Raw genomic sequence first — 18,741 nt, 5'->3', positions numbered from 1 at the left:
AAAAAAAAAAACAAAAAAAACCAAAAAACTAAAAAAGCCAAAACAGCTAAAAGATAATGATCCTTGGAAAGCTGTCAGGGCTAGCATCCCAGGGATGCTCATATCCACATTTGTACTATGTGTTTACTTTATTTGAATAGTTTCTCTCTAGTGCTCAACATGCTGACTCAAACTTGGTATTCAAACAAAAGACTAGTTAATACCTAACAAACACAGCAGTCCTCCCGCAAACCTTTAATGACAGTACTTATCTGAAACCTAAAGATGCAGATATTTGCCTTAAATGATGAAACCCACCCAAGGACAGTACTGGTCAGGCTCTTTATACAGCCTGTGCTGAACCACTGACTTAACATATACAGCAACACCCTGCTTTGCAGGGATTATGTTCTAAAACTTTCATCCCTGGAGGTTTTGTTATTTGTGAAGATGAACATAAGAGGGAGCACACTTACACGAACCTCAACGGTAGAGGCTGTTAACCTACCTGGTGAAGGCAAGCATTGTCCTAATCTATGAACCCAGACATGTCACTGTTCTCAATAATGCAGAGAGTTAAAAAAAGGTAAGTACCCATGCATCTATACATATCTAAACACAGAAAACATACAGTAAAAATACCAGGCAGAGGAACTTTGAAGCTGATGCCCTGTGGGATCACTATTGTAGAGGCAGTGGATCAGTCCACCAAAATGTTCATTAGGTTTTGTAGCCAAGACCTTCAACTTCTGACCCTCTGGGCTTACCCACCCAACTACGAGGATTACAGGCCTGTATCATCACTCCAGTCAGATAGTACTGTGTAATCACTTTGAGTGTGATGTTTTACAAGTTCAGACAGAACACTTTTCTGACCTGATCTGCGCTCTCTTCCAGGTATCTGGCCAGACTGCAGCAAGCCCTTCAGCCTCTCAACTTCAGCCAGTGTCGACGCGTTTGCTATGGCATTCTAGAAAACACAGGAAAGCGGAGATGGATGGTGACAAGCACTACAGAAATCCCAAGCAACTTTCCCATAGACTGTCAACCATACAGTTCTATGTTAGGGAAGGATTTCACTGGCACATTACAAATCAACCTAGAAAAGAGGCTGTCAGTTTTCCTATTTAGAAGGAGATCCAGGCTCTTGTCAAGGAGAAAAAGCAATCATTTCACATGCCCTTTAAAAAGCTAAATATCTGTCTGGAATCCTGTTACTGGAGACTTTAGGATTTTCTATCTATATTCCAACCAGAATTGTCAGTCAGCAAATCTTGGACAGCAAAGAAACTAAAACTCCAAGACTGCACACCAAGGTACTTAACTGCTCAAAGAAGTAAATGGATCCTGGGGAAAGGAGAAATATACAGGTGCCTTCAACTACTTTATCTAATTATTTCAAATCAAAGTCTGGGAAAGAGTAGTTTTAAGGAAGTTGTTTCCTAAACTAGAAACACCAGCTCCTAAGGACTATGGGAAGACTGACTTCTACAAGGCTCAGTACTAGGACACACGACCATCAGCTCCACAACTACAACACATCCTCACCTTGATTGCTTCCACATCCCCTGCAGATGGCCCACCTTTCTTTTTGTCAGTTGGCAAACCAGCACCTGGATTAAAGCTGGGAGGGAGAATATAATTGTTACATTCTGACTGGTGCAAGCTGCTTCTCTTACTTTCAAAAGCTTTTGAAAGTAATTCAACCAGTGTAGTATCTTATCTTTGTTAACAAACTGATACAAGAACTCTCTCCTTCAGAAACACCACCCAATTCATCTTCCTATAGAGAAAGCAGGATGTTTAACATCACAATTAAGACTGTAAACCGAAATATATGCTCTGCTAACTGGGTAGAAATTTCCCATGTGCAGACCATAAATGGTCAGATACCATCATTCAAATGTAATACCACACTAACCATAGTTTTGGATTTAATTTTTTAGGAGGCAAACTGTCAGACAGTGTTTCTGAAGGTGAAGTAGAGTTAAGTTGGATATCCGTATCTTACGTTTTGCTTCTCCTGGCAATATCCTTTGCAAGCTGTGCACCCCGTTTGCCCTTGAACATTTTCTCTGCTTCCTGACGCTCCTACAGCAACACCACACACAGAGTTAATCGAATTAGGAATACCACATGCATTTAGATGCATTCCTCAGAAAACATGGAAGAGAATTCTCCTGAAGTACTCTGGGTTGGTAAAAACACCAAAAGCCAACTTTAAATCAGAAGACACAGTGGTCCAACATTCTTGGGCAAAGTTCTCAAAAACTAGGGAGTCCCTTCCTAGTTTCAAAGAGGGACTCCCAAGAGACTACAGAGAAGAATTAGCACTTCCAACATGGAAACACCATTCTAACAGGAAGAGTTTCGCACGGCTGGATTATAGTATGCTCCCTGTTGGAAATACTTCTAAGCAGACAGTTCACCGTGTAGTTCCAACTACATAGTTTGGCCAACTTTGGAATGGCCAACAAAGCCTTACCATAAACTGCTAGGAGTACAAAACAAAACAAAACCCCCACAAAAACAGTAACAAACAACCCTGACTAAATGTTTTCTTTTCTACAGATTAAGTTTCAAAAACAACAAAATTGACGTATTTATAAGTTTTAAAAACCTGGCAATGAAAGTAAAGGACAACTCTGGAATACTTCACAGCAGTGTGCAATACTCACTTTGAGTTTCACTTTCTGAAAGTCCAGTACTCTGACTTGTGGAACTTTATAAATCACATAAAGTCGATAATGCTTCTTATTGGTTACAGGGTTTCTTAGGATGCTGTAAGAAAAGGGACAGTTCCAATCTTACTCACCACAGCCCATGTAAGGCGGGGGTCTTCTGAAGGTGCAGTGACTATAAATTAAGAGCCAGCTCGCACTCTTCCCACTTTACTGTCAGGAGTGACTATCCAGGGAAGAGCTATTTATTAGCAACCTGACGGTGTTATTTCAGGACTATAGTCACATCATCACAAGTAATTTCCATACCTTAGATATGTCAGTGATTTGAGAGATGCCAACGGGTCCAGATCACCCTATAAAATAAGAGTCACAGTAAAAGCGGGGCTGACAGGCACACTACTACTCTGATAGTTTGAAATGACAAACTTTGAAGCAAGTATCTACACTTTTATTTTTTTTAATTGCTCTGACACCTATTCCATTACTAATACAAAATAACTGCTTAAATGTCTTCTACCTAATAAACTGATAAATATAGTCTAGCTTCCTTAAGGTTTGGTAGTAACCACATCTGCTTCAACAGAAGACAAAAAAAAATTGATTATCTACATTAATGTCAACATGGCTATTAAGCAGTGATTCAAAAATCAAACCAATGGCAACACCGGTGACTGACTTGGAGCAAGCTATTTACATAGCAACCTCAAGCCAAGATCTTGGTCTAATGTGGGATTTTTGTTGTTTGGGACAGAATCTCCTATAGCCCGGGCTGGCCTTGTTGTTGTGCAGCCTAGGATGGTCTTCAATCCTGATTCTCCCAGATGCTGGAATATGGGTATATGCCGGCCACACCTGGTGCAGAATGTCTCTCTTGTTAGTATATCCCTCAGAGTGTATATTTATTATCTTTGAAAAGGTCCTGTCATCCTATCCCACCTTTGCCCCGATCTCTTCAAACATCTTCAAAGACAAGGTAAATAGTATAGTTCAAAAAAATTATGGATACTAGTCATGGAGGCACATGTCTTTCTTTATCCCAGAACTGGGGAGGAAGAGACAGACAAATCTCAGTGAGTTTGAGGCCAGCCTATTTATTCTATATACTGAGTTCAGGCCAGCCAGGGATATTCTCAGCTTTTCCCAAATTGTCCTGGAAATCATGATGAAACAAAAATAGCAACACTAAAACCTCACTATCAAAAGCTACAATTGAGCTAGACAAGGTATTCCTAGACATCTCAGAGTAGGAATAGTTAGGGATACCAGCTACAGGACTTGCACAGTATTTGTGAAGGCAGGAAAGCTAAGATAAACCAGAGAACTCCATAATAAGCAACAGATGTTCAGTTTGAGCAGTTACCCAAGGATCTGCATGTTCCAATAATAAGTACACGGAAATCTGGATGGGATTTCTGGATGGGATTTCTGGATGGAGCTATATAGCAAAAGTGGACCCTCATGTTTGTCATCTCTTTCCCCATTTGGGACAAAGTCTTGCTATATATTGCAATGGTTTGTATATGCTCGGCCTAGGGGGTGTCACTATCAGAAGGTGTGTCATTGTGGCTGTGAGCTTTAAGACCTTCATCCTAGCTGCCTGGAAGTCAGTATTCTGCTAGCAGTCTTCAGATGAAGACGTGGAACTCCCAGCTCCTCCTGCACCATGACTGCCTGGATGCTGCCATGTTCTAGCCTTGATGATAATGGACTGAACCTCTGAACCTGTGAGCCAGCCCCAATTAAATGCTATATTCATAAGAGTTGCATTGGTCATGGTGTCTGTTCACAGCAATAAAACCCTAACTAAGACATATATGTAATCCTGGATGCTCAAATGGTGACTCTTCTAGGACAAATTCCTACACTAAATAAAAACCTGGGATAAACCTAAATTAAGTAATTCAAAAGGGAAACAGCACAGATGAAAGCAAGAATACTCACTTCTACAGCATACACAAAAACTGGAAGAATACAGAGGTCAGTGGATATGTACCTTTGTGAAATAGTTCACAATTCTAAAAAGCAATGACAGAAAACAGAGTTCTCAGAAAGCAAACAGCCATCTTTACAAGATCAGAGGGAGAGCTAGAGCTTGAAAACTGGCCTACTACCACAAAAAGAATTCGAAAGGAATAAAAAACAAAGTGTCTGCTACACGCGCGTGCGCACACACGCGCGCGCACACACACACACACACACACACACACATATGCACATACTACAGAACACAATGACAGCATGATGATCTGGTTAAGAAAAAGAATACTGTTGCTCAGTAGTTGGGGGGAGAGCTTTCCTAGTGTCTGAAAGGTCCTAGATAATTTTTGATTCTACAATGTGTCACCAGAGGCACTGATTCTAGAAAGACCACCTGCTGGGACTTGCTACACCCCAGCTATGTGATGGTAGAGCACTGGCTTTAAAGCTGCGTGTCCTGGCTCACACCTGCAATCTCAGCATTTGGGAGGCTAAGTCAGGAAGTCTATAGTGAGTTAAAGCCAGCATAGGCTACATGGTAGAGGCTATTAACCTACTTGGTGAAGGCAAGCACTGTCCTAATCTATGAACCCAGACAACATGTCACTGTTCTCAATAATGCAGAGAGCTGGAAAAAAGTACCCATGCATCTATACATATCTAAACACAGAAAACATACAGTAAAAATACCAGGCAGAGGAAATTTGAAACTGATGCCCTGTAGGATCACTATTGTAGATGCAGTGGATCAGTCCCCCCAAATGTCCACTATATAGCATATGACTTACAAGTTCACATAGTCACCTCTAGGACTTAGTTCTGTCCATATGAAATGTTTTGCTACAACTTGTAAAGACCTCATAAATATCCCAGTGGCTTAACTCTCTTTATGGAAACGTCCTGCCTCCTTCTCTTGTTCCTTTCTTTTCTTTTTCTTTTTTTGAAAAAGGGTCTTGTAGAGTAGAAAGTCAGCCTGGGTGACACTGTCAAAAAACTACCTCAAAACACAATGCAGGCTAATGGTTGATAGTAGGCTGCCTACCAGAAATTTGATGGTAAGACCCTACTGGTGAAGGCAGCAAACACTTTGTCACTGGATATGAGCAATCAAGTGGGTACTGAGCAGGAAGCCTCCTCTCAACAGGCTAGCTTTCCTAGTAGCAGAAGGTGCTATGCAGGCTGCTGAGGAAAGACAGCAGCAGTCTCACCCAGTTGTGGGTACTGTCAGCTCAGTAATGACCAGGTGACTAGATATAACCAAGTATTACAGCATAAAGAACCATTTGCTGATTTGATTTAAGACCCAGTTCCACAGGAAAAAATGCATGCCTCGTACAATAAATCTGGCTAAGAGCCCATGGTTGGGAGCTCACAGGCCCTAGAGGTGAACTACCATTACTATTTTGGTAAGTAGACACAGCATCACACTCTGTAAATATGAATCTATCCCCACAGATTAGTAGTACAGCTCTTGGACCTCATCAGAGACGTTTCTTTGCAGAGTGGATGGTAGTTATTAAGAAACTCAAGACTGGCCAGAGCATACAGAATACACTGGAGGACTAAGCCACAATAGCACATCTATAGCATGCCTCTCTTCCACAAGCTCACAGAATATTGAGTAGGAAGGGCAAATGGATAGACAGACAGCAAGAGCTAGAAGTCGGAAAAGCCAGGACATGCAGTATCTTCTGGACATGACAGGACCACTACACTCATGAACTTACAGTGGTTGTGGTCATCTACACAAGGTCAAACCAACCAACAATCCAGCACAGAAGATGGTAGGAGGCTCACAAACGTCACCTCTAGCTGGGGAACTTTTCACAGTTCAGGCAACTGGGGGAGGGAGAATTAGTATTCTTTAAGGGTGTGGCTCCTGGTAGGTTGGCCATTCTCCTGTAAGCAGCTCCATACCCATATATAAGACCAGCACAAATAGGACTTAGTGGGTTTGAAAAAAATTGAGGGGAGAGGGCTGGGCATGGTGGCTCAGGAGGCAGAGGCAGGAGAATATGAGTTCCAGAACTACAGAAAAGATTCCATCTCACCAAAAGAGGGAAGAAATGAAGTTGTGAGAAGGTACGGACAGATATGGGAGGAACTGGAGGTAAAAATGACCGAAACTCACTGTATACTGGTATTAAAATTTCAAAGAAAAATATTATATTAAAAAAGAATAATTATTGAGAAGAGTAAAGGTATTGACTTTAAACTGATGAAGTTGATAAGAATAGAAATAGATACAGCAAATAAATTCTATACCATTTGAAGGAAGAATGGAATGGCAGAAAGAGACCATGTACATATATACATACACAATTAAAAAAACAAACAAAAGACACAGAGAAGGCTGCCCTCAAAGGTGCCAGTAATACCACTAAATGTAAACAGGATACAGGCAATGCAGTTAAAAGACAAACCTAATAGTGGATTTAAAAATCTTATCACTGCTGCTGGAGAGATAGCTTAGTGGTTAAGAGCACTTCTTGTTCTTTTAAAGAGCCGAGGTTTGACTCTCAGCACCCATGTGGTGGCTCATAGGCATCCACAGCTCCAGTTTTAGGGGACTTGGTGCTCTTTTGAGCTGTATGGGTGCCAGGCATACATATGTGCAGGCCATTTACTCATACACAAAATAAATATAAGAATTGGGGCTAGAGAAATGGTTCAGTGGTTAAGAGCACTGGCTGCCCTTATAGAGGACTGGGTTCAATTCCCAGCACTTACATGGCTGTTTACAATTGTCTGCCATCTGACACCCTCACACAGACATGAATGCAGACAAAACTCCAATGTACATAAAATGAAATCAAGTTATTTAAAAAAAATCTAAAAATTAAGAACAGAATCCTACCTGTAGTTTTAAGAGACAACAACAATGAAAGTTAGTTCTGGATAGAAAAAAGATTTTGTCATGGAAGCAGTTAACCAAAAAGAGCTTGTTTGGGGTTTATTATAGTACATGATATAAACCTCAAGGTCAAACAGTGTTAAGACAGACAGATGACAAAAAAGTTAATCAAAAGGTTCAGTTCCAGGAAATACTAACACATTTAAAATTTGTATGTATTAAGAGATCTAAGGAGCTGGACAGATGGCTCAGCAGTTAAGAGCACTGACTGTTCTTCCAGAGGTTCTGAGTTCAAATCCCAGCAGCCACATGGTGGCTCAGAACCATCTGTAATGGGATCTGATGCCCTCTTCTGGTGTGTCTGAAGACAGCTATTGTGTATTCATATACATTAAAAAATTAAAAAAAAAAAGATCTAAAACTGACAAAACTCCAGATAGGCAAATGAATCTATTATCATGACATAAAATCTTAATATACCAATTTCAGGAGCTATATATATGCGAGCGCGCGAGCGTGTGTGTTTGTGTGTGTGGCTGACTGACTAGTGAGCCCCCAGGATCTAACTCTGCCTCCCCAGTGTGTGTGTGTGTGTGTGTGTGTGTGTGTGTGTGTGTGTCTGACTGACTAGTGAGTAGTGAGCCCCCAGGATCTAACTCTGCCTCCCCAGTGCTTGAACTGCAAACTGGAGCCATTATGCCCAGCTTGCTTGCCTGTTTGTATGGATCCTGGCTCCTCATGCTTAGGCGGTAAGCACTTTAAACTACGTCATGAGACTTGGGCAGTTTTAGAGCTTGCTAGTAGCTATGTTAATACAGAGAAACAGATAAAATGAAATTTAACCTCTTATCCAAAATATCAATATACTATGATATAAAAAGCCACAAGAGCCGGGCATTGGTGGCGCACGCCTTTAATCCCAGCACTTGGGAGGCAGAGGCAGGTGGATTTCTGAGTTCGAGGCCAGCCTGGTCTACAGAGTGAATTCTAGGACAGCCAGACAGAGACACAGAGAAACCCTGTCTCGAAAAACCAAAAAAAAAAAAAAAAAAAAAAAAAAAAAAAAAAAAAAAAAAAAAAAAGGCCACAAGAAAACTAACACCTTCATTTGGTTCCAATGCTTTGATTTAATCAGGAATCTGCCTGTCCAAACACTGAATGTTCTTGTCCCCAATTGGTTATTGATTGATCAATAAGATGCCAGAGCCAATGGCTAGGCAAAGGGAGATGGGGCAGGACCCTTAGGTTTGTGCAGGCTAGGACACAGAAGAGAGAAGAGAGGAGAAAAGAGGAGAATCACCAGGTTTCGGAGGGTAACAGATCAGATTTAGAGCTGAAGAAGGAAAATCATCCAAAATGTAGGTGAGAAGGAATTCGTCCCCAAGAAGGGCTGCCCAGAAGTGTCTTAGGCAGCAAAGACTGGGGGCCACCCAGAAGGAACAGGGCAGCAAAGATCTAAATATAGATTTAGAGGGTGTTGATTAGAACTGCCCAGTCTTTGAAAGCTACACAAGGCATTTCAAAAATGAGCTAATGTGTATTTCATTAGAGAATCCAAAGAATTCCTGGGTGGGTAGAAGCGCAAAACGGAGTAGCAAACTCACTGCTACTTTCATTTTTAATTCTAAGCCTGGCAGTTTTGCCCAGTTCACTTAAGAACTGAGATTAGAGTACGACACTGAACACTGCAACTCTGCAAACATGGGAGTTTGTTTATCCATGGAAGGGGAAGGGGAGTTTCAACAGAACTTCAGAAGCGCTGGTGACAGTGACTGACAAACTAGATTGCACCTAATAGGAACGCTCCTACCAAGACACTCAGCAGAATTAAAAATCAAAAGGCAGACCTGAGTGGGGAAAGAGATCTGGGACAGAGCCAGACTGTGGTGGCGCACACCTTTAATCCTAGCATTTGAGAGGCAGAGGCAGGACAGCCTGGTCTACAGAGTGAGTTCCAGGACAGCCAGGGCTATACAGAGAAACTCTGTCTTGAAAAATCAAAAAGATCTGGGATATACAGTCCAAATGCCTTGCCAATTCCCAGCACAAACACCAACCAAACCAACATAACCAAAACCAAATAAATAAATAAAGGCTAAAATAGTAAAATAATCAGGAAAAAACTCAAAGAGGAAGTAGTAAATAATATTCCAAAGCAGGAAGAATCCTTATCCTTGCTCCTTAAGTAGTTTTCCCCATTCAACTTACCAGTTCCACTAGACTGTTGTTGGTGAGAATGAGTTCTGTCAGACAGGGAAGAGCCTGATCAAGTCCCTCACCTATACGGCTACAATAAAAATAGAGAGGCTCTCAGTAAAAATAAGTTAACATTTTCCCATCCTTCTGAGTATTAACACTTCAATGATAGAATACCCTTCTCCCACTTCCCATCTCAGGCAAAGTATAAAAGAGGGAGCCCTGTCTAAGGTACAATATCAGTGACAGGGATGGGATGACCTCAGAGGCCCATGCCTCCTAAGCATCTTCCACTGCCAAGTGGGCTAGTGCAACCCAAGGAAAGATGAAACTCTGGGGCAGGAAAAAAATACATAGCCAATTTACAATTTCTTGTTCAGAAAACTCAAAACCCCAAAATTTTGCGTTTAGAGAGTAAGACATTCATCAGAAGAAAATGTTTAATCATGAAAATGACTTCTCCCTAAAAACACTACTCAGTGCTTTTATGTGCATGGGTGTATGTACGTATGCTGAATATCAGCTGTGTGCTTGGCTCCTGTGAAAGCCAGAAAAGGGCCTTGAATTTCCTGGACCTAGAGTTTTAAGCTGCCACACTGGTCTGGGAAAAGCAGCAGCTAGTACTGTTAACTAGAGTCATCTCCTGCCCCTGGGTCCTTTGCCAGCAGGGTGGTGGTAGCGCATGCCTTTGATCCTAACACTCAGGAGGCAAAGTGAGGCAGCTATCTGAGTTCGAGGCCAGCCTGGTCTACAGAGTGAATTCCAGGACAGTCAAAGCTCTCAGAGAAACCCTGCTCAAACAAACAAATATGATCTTAATTTCACAGAATTATATAGTAGAAATCAACTACAAAAACAAAAACCAGCAGAATGGATGAGGTATAGGTACTCAGTGAAAAGTAATTTTATTTCATAAAAAGATTTTTATTGTGACAGGGTCTCACTATATAGCCTGGCTGGAAATTGCTGTTGACAAGGCTGTCCTTGAACTCAGAGAGATCAGCCTGCCTCAGACTCCAGAGTGTTAGGGTTAAAGGCAGACACCACTACACATGGCCTTTACAAATCTTTTTATTGTGATGCTGTTGATGATTGCTCTAGAAACTGAAACGTTGACACAGCACACTGTTTCAAATTCAAAGTTTACCATCAGTTACAAATATTAAAGATTTCTGAAGAGTGACAAGTAAGATCAGACAACTGCTCAAGTTAATCTCCAACCTCTTAGGAAAAGCGCTCTACTCATTTCTCCCTTTAAGAGACATGGACAGGCTGGAGAGGTGGCTCAGTGACTTAGAGCTCTAGCTGATCTTCCAGAGGACCCAGATTCTATTCCTATGCCTGGAGCAGCTCAGGACTATCTGGAAACCCAGCTCCAGAGAAGCCAATGCCCTCTTCTGGTCTCCAAAGGCACTGGGAGGGTGTGTGGTAGCTGCAGGCAAAACACTAATACACATTAAAAAATATATATCTTCAGGGCACATTAGAACAATTACTTAAGGAAAGACAGTGTTCTCATTTGCAGACTCACCAAATTCTGTTGTTGTTCACTAATAAGGTTTTCAGTCTTCTCAACAAAGGAAAACCATCCAGTTTCCTGATCTCATTGTCAGAAAAATCAATAGCATCAAACTGGTCTAAGGTGGCACCTAGATTTTCAATAACAGGAATTTTATATCCTGTAGAAGGAAAAAAAATACACGCAACAAATATTAATATAAATGAAAAGTCCTAAAAATTGTATTCGATGGAATTTGGCTCAAAGCTTTCATTCAGGATGTACTAACCTGGCACTGGCACCATGCCAAGCACTTAACAAAAATAAGATAAATGACAAATGAGTTATGTGGAGTCCCTATTGCTATGAAGCTTGTAGTCTTGAAGTAAACTTGAAGAGGCTGAAGGTAAGAAAAAGAACAAATGGGCCTACTTACTAGTATTGGTGCCCATGGTTTATTAAGAATGTCTACGAGGTATTCACACTGTTCTAAGTCCTTATTGTTATTAGGCTCCATGACAGAAAGTTACACTTTAAACTGCTTACTGTTGATGCCCACACCTTGTTCACACACTGGTGCTAGGTATTCTCAATCTTTCATATAACTCATCAGTGTTGCCTCATGGTATCCTGACTCACCTTCCTCCTCACCAGCTCTAATTCAGAGATGAAAATGGTTTATACGTAACCACAATTCACAGTGAGCATCCCCTGGATTGTCTAATGGGCATCATCATCATCGAGCTAGGTACCGTAGGAAGAAAAGGAATGAAGTGCACAATTGTTGTGTTGGAAGTTGTGATGGAGTGCAATAAAAAATATGGTACCAAAATAAGTATTCTCAAGATTGCATGGTTTTCAGAGATACAGCAGAGCCCAAAACTGTGCTAAGACAGTGAAGAGGATCCAGATGCTCCCGACTTCTCTCGGAGAAAGTTAATTTCAACAAACAAAAGCACTAGTATTTCCCATAGGCAGTAAGAATCGGTCGCAAATGGCAGTGCATAGCGCCCTGGGGCTGTGGTTGCCTCAGGTCACAGACTTACAATCTTAATCCCTTTCAAAAGCCATCTCCTGAATAGTTAACGATCAAACTCTCAATTCTGTATTTTAAAAATCAAGTGCTACTGCTGTCAGAACCGAAAAGGTAGAGTTCCACTACCCCACACATGGAAGTAACCATTAAGCCTTGGTCAAACAACTCAATCTTGAAAACACCTTTATAAAAACCGAATCTGACTCAGTAGCGCAAGTGCGTGCCTAACAAGCATAAAACCCTGGACTCATCCGAAGCACCATCTAAACGTGGGGCACGCATTTAAAACCCAGCACCCAGGAAGTGGAGGCAAGGAAGTCCGAAGTTCGAGACAATCCTTAACTCTATAACGGTTTGAAGTCAGCTCGGAATACACGAGACCTTATCTCAAAAATAAATGAACAAAACCAAACGGGAATTATTGGGACAATTAAGGTAACTTTGGTACGTACATATCCAACCTCACGTGCCATATCAACGCATTTGCTAAAAAACCAGCCGGCCGCCGTCCTGTACGTAGCATTTTCTATTTTCCTAGTCCTCAAACAGTTAAGGCTGCTCAACCTATGGGGCAAAGCCTAACGAGCACGGACCGGGGAAGGAATCGAGGCGCCATGCTTGCTAGCAGGAGCGCGGGTAACACACAGCTCCTAATCCTGCCGGACCGTCTATCCGAGGCACTCCAGGCCCAGGTGGAGGCCCGCGGGCCAGGCTCCAGCCTTCGCGCACGCGGCGGGGCCGGCTTCTCGCGGCCCCGCGCGGGTGCCGGGACACAGCCCGCGCTCGGTCTAACTCACCGCGGAGGTCCAGCTCACGGTCCCGTACAGCATTGGTGTATTGTGCCGCCTGCTCGATCAGCTCCGCCGTCAGCTTCACCATCCTGTCGCCGCCCGCGTACCTTCACCTCTGAAACCGGCCTGTGCCTCCCGCCAGTGCCGTGTCCCAGAGTGCACCGCGCCGCACCGCCAGACAGGACCAATCGGAGCCCCACGCAGCTCGACCGCCAGACTAAAGCAATCGATGACGTGGTCCGGTGTCTTCGCTTCTGGGTTCTAGGCTTGAGCGTGCCTGGGAGTGTGGAGAGCCCAGATTCTAGATTTTTATATTCAAAAGATAAGAACACCCGAGGGATACTGTCTCACGTCAGTGAACCTCAAGGGAGGGGTAGTTGGCACTGCCCTCCCTTCTCCACCCAAAAGAGGCGAAGACTGTGAAGTCTCCAGGGAGTCAAGTTCCTAAACCCCTTACTTGGGCTTCGGCAGATAAGGGCACGACCGGTAGGCTGGATTGCCTTAAAACAGAACACTGCTGACCTGATACAGTCACCTTGAAGCTTGAGAGTGGACTTATGACCTGTAGACATTTAGGTATTCATACCAAAGCGCTGGTCAAGATGGCTTATAGGTTAAGAGCACTTGTTAGGTTTGTAACTTGAGTTGGCATTCCAGTACCCATCTGGTCACCTGACAACTGCTTGTAACTCCAGCCTCAGGGGTTTCGTCATCCATTTCTAGCCTCTTCGGACACCCGCAGTCCCAAACGCAAACACACACACACATATATGAAATAAATCATAAGTGATATTCATATTGAAAGCTAGTGGTGGTGGAGAATGCCTTTAACCCCAGCAGTTTGGGGATCTTGGAGATTGAGGCCATCCTGGTCTACAGAGCCAATTCCAGAACAACCAGGGATACGCGGAGAAACCCTATCTCAAGCCTACAAACAACAACAACAACAAAAAGTTCATATGAAGTGCAGGAGAATACACACATTAGAAATTGACATTTGATGAGTGCCCATAGTGAATACAATATACCTGCAGAGCCTTGGCCTCTGTTCCCAAAGGCTTAAATTCACAAAATCATGTTCATATTTTTTAAAATCACAGCTTATTAATTAATGTACATGCCTATCTGTGTGCAGGGGACACTTCAGCCTAAAATTCCATAGAGCTGGCCATTGTGATCCTGTGGACATGTGTGTTAGAAGTCAAACCCTGGTCCTCAGCAAGAAAACACTTTTTTTTTCTTTCTTTCTTTTCTTTTCTTTTCTTTTTTTTTTTTCTTTCTTTTTTTTTTTTTTCGAGACTGGGTTTCTCTGTGTAGCCCTGGCTGTCCTGGAACTCACTCTGTAGACCAAGCTGGCCTCAAACTCAGAAATCTGCCTGCCTCTGCCTCCCAAGGGCTAGGATTAAAGGCTTGTGCCACCACTGCCAGGCCAGAAAACACTCTTAAAAACACTTTTAAAAATTATTTGTATGTCTCTGTGGTTTTGTGCACATGAGTACAAACACCCACAAAGGCCAGAGGTGCCAGATATTCTGAAATTGGAGTTACAAGTGGTTGCTGGGATATGAACCCTGGTCCTCTGAAAGAGCTGTCTGCACTCTCTTACCCGCTGAGTCATGGAATGATTGGCCTGAGGATAAACTTGGGCAGCTGACTCTCCTGCCTCCACCTCCATGTGCTAGGATTGTAGGAATGAGTTTCTGTAGTGACGACCCCTTCAGCCCTGGGCCATCAACTCCAACTGAGGCTGCACCTGCACCAGTGACCATCCCTGGCCTCTCATAGTGCCATGCCTCAGCTGCTGTTCATAACCCCTTCAGAACTAGCACCACCTGGATGATTCTTATATGTTACCAAGCCCAGCAGGCAAGGCTATAACCTTGGCTGTCTCTGGAACACACCTTCTTTGTACTCTCAGAACACACTTCCCAGAAGATTTCATCTCAGTGATGCTGGTCTCTTTTTAATCACTGCTAATTTCTTAGCTCCAGCTAATCAGTATCAATTGAACCAATCAGAAGTCCTTTCTATTCTGGACTCTAAAGCCAGAGCCACATGGCTAGAGCTGTTGCTTACTGGGGCTGGAATATGGCTCCCTTCTTCTATTACATTATCACCAACTTCCTGTTTTCAACTCTACTGCCTAATGCTTGGTTGTCTTGAAACTTGCTCTGGAGATTGACCTTGAACTTAAAAGAGATCTGCATGGCTCAGCCTCTTGAATGCTAGGGTTAAAAGTGTGTCTTACCACCAGGCAGTGGTGGCACATGCCTTTTAATCCCAGCACTTGGGAGGCATAGTCAGGCAGATTTCTGAGTTTGAGGCCAGCCTGGTCTACAGAGTGAGTTCCAGGGCAGCCAGGGCTACACTGAGAAACAAACAAAACAAACAAACAAACAAACAAAAAAGTGTCTTACCATGCCTGGACCTAGCTCTTCATGGTGACTATGCCTCAAGATCCAGATCAAAAAATAGTGTCATCTCATGTCAATTTGACACATAATCATATCTCCTTATATCCAAATGAAAGCAATAACCAGGTCATAATAATATAACTCTCTGTTGTTTAACTACAAACACATAAACAATACATTTAGCTAGGTGGGATCTTCCCCTGAAATTACCAGTCCCTTAATCTGTTGATCTCTTTGAACACAGGATTTAGCTCCGTTGCACTTCCTGGTGACCCTTTAATACTTGAACCATATATTTTGGATTTTTCCTTTCTAAGCTTGTTAAACTTGATCAAAACTCTCTTCATGAGAGTAAACCAGAGAACAAAGTCTATGCTGGGCTTTTCTGAGACTTCCTTGACCTTAGCCTCTTTACTCTTTACCTTGGTCTCAGGTAGACTCTTCAGACAAGGGCAAAAAAGCAGCAACATTCTTCACCATAACATCACAAGAACAATCTCCAGAGTTCTAATCACCCTCAGTATCAATATCTTCCCTATTCCTACTAGAATGGCCCCCTTAAGCCCCACTTAAAGCATTTCACTATTTCCAAAGTCCCCAAATCCACATTCTTCCAAACGAAAACATGGTCACAGCAATTCCCAAGTCCCTGATAACAACTCCTGACTTTATGGTTTCCATTGGTTTGAAGAGATGGCATGAGCATGATGACTCTTATAAAGATCAACCTTTAATTGGGGCTGCCTTACAGGTTCAGGATTTCAGTCCATTATCATCGTGGCAAGAAGCATGGCAGCGTCCAGGCACTCACCGTGGGCTGGAGGAACTGAGAGTTCTACATCTTGTTCCAAAGGCAAAACGTAGAAAACTGTCTTCAGGCAGTTAGAAAGAGGGTCTCAAAGACCAACCACACAGTGACACACTTCCTCCAACAAGGCTGCTGCACCTCCTAATAGTGCCATTCCCAGATTGCCCCTGGTACTTCCTAACAACCACCAATCAGGAGGAAAGCAGAAGTTAAGTTTATGATTTGGCTCCCAGCACCAGTCAATTATGCTAAAGGACAACAAAATTCCATAATGGCTCCCTAATCAGATGTGAGTTAGGCTAGAAACCCCCTCACTTGCTTATCATTTCCTATAAAACCTTGTCCCACTGAGAGCTCCAGGCTTCACCCTCCCATTCTGCTACTCCAGAGATGGCAGTGTGGCCCAAGCTTGAGCTTGTAATAAAGACTCTAGTGTGATTGCATTGGAATCAGCACTTTGGCGGTCTTTTGGGGTTCATGAAACAGGCACAACAATATAATTGTGGCTTTTGTCTTTTAAAATGCTGTTCCCCTGAGCTTCAGCACCAAGAAGCATGACCTCACTCTTGGTTGCCAACTAATAAAAGGACTTAGATACTTCCTAATTGGCTCAGTTAGTGTGGTTAACAATAACAATAACTATCTTGTGTGACAATAACTATCTTATGTGAACCATTTCACCACCATACCCAGTTAATCATTGAGTTATTTATGTGTGTGTGGGGTGTGTGTGTGTGTGTGTGTGTGTGTGAGTGTGTGTATAGTTAATGCACATGTGTTTGTGGGTGCACCTACTGTGGGCATCTGGAGGATAGAGGAGAAAGTAGATGTCTCTCGTTGAACCTAGAGGTGGACTGTCTTCAAGCAAACCCCTCAGTGATTCTCCTGAGCCAGTGTCTATTTTATCCTTCTGCACTTGGGCTGTACGCACACACCACCACACCTGGCTTTTTATGTGGGTCTTGGGGACTTGAACTCAGGTTCTCATGCCTGTGTACCAAGCACTCTTAATTGCTGACCCATTTCCTAGCCCTTGGTTTTTGGTTTTGATATATCATGCAGTATGCTTTTTGCCTGATAAAAGCAGTTTAATGGTAGAAAGGTTCACTTTGGTTTATGGATAATCCATGATGGATATACACCATCATGGTGGTTAACATGTAGGAAGTCATGGCTGTAGGCGTTTGAGGCAGCTGTTGCTTTGTATCTTCAGTTAGGATGCAGAGAGAAAAGCTCACTTTTTCTGTTTTCATTTGACCTGGATGTTAGCTCTTGGGATTGTATTACCTTTATTCAGGGTGGATTTTTTTGTTCAGTTAAACTTATCTAGAAATGCCCCCAAGACACAATTAAAGGAGGCCTCACTAATGCAGTGTGTCTGGAATCAATTAAGGAAGGAAGTGACCAAAATATATTTTCCTCCTAATTGTGGTGGTTTGAATAGATATCACCCCCATAGACTCAAGTGTTTGAATGCTTGGTCCATATGGAGAGGCACAATTAGGAAATGTGGCCTTGCTGGAGGAAGTGCGTCATGGTGGGGACCTGGCACAAGAGGCTTCAGAAGAAATTTAGTGTGTGCCCCAGAGCCTGTCCTTGTGATATTTTGGTGAAGCATGTGGCTGCTTTTTGCCCTCATCTGAAAAGTCTGCCTGAGGCTAAAGTGAAGAGTTTTGGATTAATTCTGTTGGCAGAAGAAATCTCAAAACAGACTGTCTTGTGTGGTTATTAATGTACACTTTTATGCAAATCTATAATGAAAAAAGGAGCAAGCTGAGCAAGGAAAAATACAAAATGTTCAATTTGAGGAGAAAGGAGACACACAGAAATGGAATGAGGCTAAGTCCTGCCATCAAGGAGACAAACAGATCAAATAAAGGCCTGACATTAAGTGGAATAAAGGAAGTGGTGGCCACAGGGCAAGACCCTAACCAGCTAAGCTTCCAACCTGTGAAAAGGAATTAAAGGAAAGCTTAGGGCCAACTGCGGAGGTTCACAAATTTGATCTCAGCACTCAGAAGGCAGAGGCAGGTGATCTCTGAGTTTGTGGACAGCCAAGCTTAAGCAGTGAAGGAAATCATCAAAAATAGAAACCTGGTGAAGATGTAATTGAATGAGGGAAAATGTTCTAGCCCCAGCAAGCAGAACAAATTGTATCACTATCAGGAGGTGTGGCCTTGTTGGAGGAGGTGTGTTACTGTAGGGCTAGATTTTATAATCTCCTATGCTCAAGCTATGCCCACTGTGGCACACAGTCTCCTTTCATTCCATTTGAATCAACATGTAGAACTCTCAGCTCCCTCTCCAGCCTGCATGCTGTCATATTTCCTGCCATGATGATAATGAACTAAAATTGTGAACTATAAGCCAGCCCCAATGAAATGTTTTCCTTTATAAGAATTGTTGTGGTCACAGCAACAAAATCCTAACTAAGGCACCATCTGAAAATCACATTAACACCATATTCAAAGGTCATTCTTCCCTTCTAGCTCTCCAGAGACACT

The 18,741-nt window shown here is 42.7% G+C and overlaps 1 protein-coding gene across 1 annotated transcript in view; it reads right to left on the bottom strand.

The window, feature by feature from the left end:
- Nucleotides 1-13,370, bottom strand: part of Snrpa1 (small nuclear ribonucleoprotein polypeptide A') — a 15,105-nt gene extending 1,735 nt beyond the window's left edge. Inside the window, exons 1-8 of the mRNA XM_031386915.1 lie at nucleotides 13,022-13,370; nucleotides 11,222-11,369; nucleotides 9,703-9,781; nucleotides 2,970-3,016; nucleotides 2,658-2,760; nucleotides 1,991-2,070; nucleotides 1,528-1,603; nucleotides 856-949 (exon numbers count right to left, since the gene is read on the bottom strand). Coding sequence (XP_031242775.1) covers nucleotides 856-949; nucleotides 1,528-1,603; nucleotides 1,991-2,070; nucleotides 2,658-2,760; nucleotides 2,970-3,016; nucleotides 9,703-9,781; nucleotides 11,222-11,369; nucleotides 13,022-13,103 — 709 coding nt within the window. The 5' untranslated portion in view covers nucleotides 13,104-13,370. The remainder of the gene's footprint in view (nucleotides 1-855; nucleotides 950-1,527; nucleotides 1,604-1,990; nucleotides 2,071-2,657; nucleotides 2,761-2,969; nucleotides 3,017-9,702; nucleotides 9,782-11,221; nucleotides 11,370-13,021) is intronic.
- Nucleotides 13,371-18,741: the final 5,371 nt, after the last annotated feature.

The sequence above is a fragment of the Mastomys coucha genome, unplaced genomic scaffold (assembly GCF_008632895.1).
Source record: "Mastomys coucha isolate ucsf_1 unplaced genomic scaffold, UCSF_Mcou_1 pScaffold21, whole genome shotgun sequence".
In the NCBI taxonomy this organism is placed as follows: domain Eukaryota; kingdom Metazoa; phylum Chordata; class Mammalia; order Rodentia; family Muridae; genus Mastomys; species Mastomys coucha.
This window is presented reverse-complemented; position numbering and strand designations above follow the sequence as displayed.